General features: G+C 40.7%; 1 protein-coding gene across 1 annotated transcript in view; it reads left to right on the top strand.

The window, feature by feature from the left end:
* LOC126397141 (artemin) overlaps nucleotides 1–3,607 on the top strand; it is a 50,368-nt gene that overhangs the window by 33,757 nt on the left and 13,004 nt on the right. The window contains exon 2 of the mRNA XM_050055687.1: nucleotides 980–1,041. Within this exon, the coding sequence (XP_049911644.1) occupies nucleotides 980–1,041 (62 nt within the window). The remainder of the gene's footprint in view (nucleotides 1–979; nucleotides 1,042–3,607) is intronic.

Genomic DNA, 3,607 nt, shown 5'->3' with positions numbered 1-3,607 from the left:
ACCTCCCCCAAACCTATTTCTGTCTTTTCTAAAAGTGCAGTAACCAGGTATTTCTATCTCCCCATCACTAGTTAAAGCATCTAAGTGTGTTTCGGAGACTGTCATTATATTTATATTATCATTTTTCAAAATTGTCAGAAGTTCCTGAATTTTATGCTTAAGACTGCAAATGTTAAGATGTGCAATCTTAAAGCTTTTTTTATGTTGACCGAGGGGCATTATTTAATCCATAATTCCAATAACAAATCAATACACCAAGTATGAAGCCGTACATCTTGCAGAACCATAACCTATTGTATGTGTACAGGCCCATTTATTAAGATCTCAGGACACATCACATATTCATGTTAATTTTGATCAAACCTATTCAGTTGGTCAATGCTCTTGATGCATAACCCTCTGGCATTCTCAGGTGCACCCATCGGCTTTATAAAAACTTTGCAGCTGGCTGTCCACGTGGACTGTATTTTTCCCTGCTTTCTAAGCCACCTGGCCTTGCCAGCAATCTCAGCATTTTTTTTGGTGACGTGCTCATTTATGTATACATTAGTACCCCTTAGATTTCTCCCTTGTTTGAGCAACGCAACCTTATGTTTTCTATTTGCAAAGCGAATGATTATTGCAGGCATGGAAGGTTTGTTCTTCAGGGTCCTGATTGGCAACATGTGACAGGCTTCTATACTCGTTTCATCAATTGAAATGTTTCTACTTCTAAGAAAGGCTGATACCTGCTTTTCAGTTGTCTCTTCGTAGTCCCTGTTGCCCTCTGATTCCAGTCCCTTCACGGGCCGGACGGTAGCTTAGCGGTCTGACCTCCAACCCCGAGATTATGACATCGTTTATTCTTGAATATTGTTCCAGGTCTGACACGCGATTTTCCAGTTCCACAATTCTCTATATAAATATATATATATATATATATATATATATATACACAAAGCATTTCTTTATTATCGTTATTATTATTTTCTTTTGTCAGATGGAAAAACCTGGTGGAGGCAGGAGGTGTCGACTTCCCAGCATCACCTGAAGAACTGGAAGGTGAGTATGTTTTCATATGTTGTGGGGGGAGTTTCCTCTCAATAAAAAAAAAACATATTTTCCTCTACAATGTATGTGTACTGAATAATAATATACCATAAAGATGTGTATCAGCTATATATTATAACCAAATATAACCATAACCTTACCATCCTTACCATGCTTCAAAAAACAGGTTGTACAACATGTCATGCGACCGTGTCTTAAAAGGGTTTCTACCATGGTTCTACCAATAAAAAATGTTAAAGGGATAGTTTGACATTTTGGCAAATTCGCCTATTGCCGTAATCCCTATAGTCATATGGGTAGGTACGTTACCTTTAATTGTCAGTGCCTGCTGTTCTGAGATTGGTGGAGCAGAGCTGCCCGCTGCTGAGCGCACAGAATGGAGGTGAACGGTACAGCCCCTTCTCTCCCTCAAAACTAATCAAATACAACATCAAATGACTCCAAAACGCTCTTGTGGACAACTTGTAGTTTGCACATTCACCACACTATGAAATAATAATGTAATATTACAAGACAGAGTTGTTTTGAAGCCAAATGCACAGCCGGAACTACATTCCAGACATACAGTACTTGCTGGGCGGAGTGATTTCAAACAACGTATGTTTAGTGCAGTTACTCCCGTCATCAAAACAAGTTTGTTGAGAAGAATCCAGAATATACAGTGGAAGAGTTACAGGTTTTGGAAGAAGAGAGAGCAAGAAGAGAGGTCGAGGCTGCCGAGCAACCAGGGGCTGAGGGGAGACCCATAGCCGGTGCTGTAAATGTGGGGCTTACTGGCCACTTTATTAGGTACACCTGTGCAATATAAATATAGAGTACGCCTCAAAATAATCACCGAAACACGGGGAGAACATGCTAACTCCACACTCATAAATCACCACAACTCCTGAAGGAACAACAACAACATAAAATGTTCCCTAGCAGTCTGTTTATTCCCAACAATGAGAAGTAATGCCAGTCACTTCACTGTATGCTCTGGGCAAGCACTTATCCATAACATAACCACAACAACATTTGCATTTTAGCCTTATTTACCATGCTTGGGTTGTAGGCTAATGTTACTCAACATGGAGGTAACGTAACAGCAGAGAGATTGCTGAGCAAAATACACAGCGACCACTTACCACGTCTGCTCGTTTTGTGATGCCGACAGATGGTATGGCAGTATCTAAGAAAAGCGCCTGAACCATTCCTGAGCTTCTGCGCTCCATCCTTTCAGCGTAGTCCTCCGGTAAAAAATGGCAGGAGCACACAAACATTTTCCAGACCATTTCCACAGGCGTGCTGGGATCGATGTCCAGCACAAATAGCCATTGTTTCATCCTGTCCGTATTACTGGTTGGAACTACGTGAAACTTCACTTTGCTCCATGTCTTCGGCTTGTTACTGCAACCTTTTACAATGCATGTGTAAACCATGATTTACAAAAACACTTCTAAACTTTCCTCAAACCTTCTGGTGTGTCCAGCTTACGATACCGCAAATGGCTACAAGCAATAACAACCGCATTGTCTCAGCTGCACACTGTGTCACTCCGCCCAGTGGTTTACTCAAGAAAGTAGTTCCGAGTATTTACTTCATGTGTTGTAATGTTATTTAATTATACATTATTATTTCATAGCGTGGGGAATGCGCAAGCCATGTGTTGTCCACTAGAGCGTTTTGGAGTCATTTGATGGTGTATTTGATTAGTTTTGAGGGAGAGAAGGGGCTGTACCATTCACCTCCATTTCAGCGGGCAGCTCTGCTCCACCGATCTCAGAACTGCAGGCACTGACAATTAAAGGTAATGTACCTACCCATATGACTATAGGTATTACGGCAATAGGTGAATTTGCCAAAATGTCGAACTATCCCTTTAAATGCACACGTTATAGTACACAAAATCTGGTCTCCTGCATGGAAATGTGACATGGGACATGTCCATTCACCATCCCAACCTTACCTCAGTTACTCTCCACCTCCCTACAAAAAGGACACACTACCTCCTCCATTGGCACTGACCTTTGGCAAATAAAAAGGCCACGACTTCTGGTGCAAAACGTCCAGGCCTCATACATATGCAGGCACAATAGGCTCATACCAGGATTAAATAATTGAATCAACAAGTAAACACATATATACTTTAATCCACTAGGATTTCTAGTTCGTTCAAAATGTTTCCTTGGACTGAAGAATAAACTAATTAGAATTTGGTGGTCAATGGTCAATGTCACTGTGACCTCAAAATACATGTTTTTACTGTGACATCATAATGTTCTGCATAAAACACTTTTCTTGGCCATTCCTCAACATTATGTCAGAAGTAGAGGGGGAGATATTTGGTCAGATGCTGAATTGGTGACACTAATCTTGGGTATCCACTTTGAAACAATAACATATTTAAGAAGGTCCACACATTGAAATCTCAGCACCAGGGGCGAAAATCCCATTTCATAGTTGGGGGGGACAATAAACAGTAAAATTTTAGAGAATAATTCCAGGGGGGGACAAGGAAAAAAAGTTGTAGCCTGTCTTTTATACAGCATCTTTTACCGCAATTTGACGCTTTAATCTT

Source organism: Epinephelus moara, chromosome 10 (genome assembly GCF_006386435.1).
Source record: "Epinephelus moara isolate mb chromosome 10, YSFRI_EMoa_1.0, whole genome shotgun sequence".
Classification (NCBI taxonomy): domain Eukaryota; kingdom Metazoa; phylum Chordata; class Actinopteri; order Perciformes; family Serranidae; genus Epinephelus; species Epinephelus moara.
The sequence above is the reverse complement of the archived record's forward strand: the minus strand, read 5'-3'. Positions and strand labels throughout refer to the sequence as shown.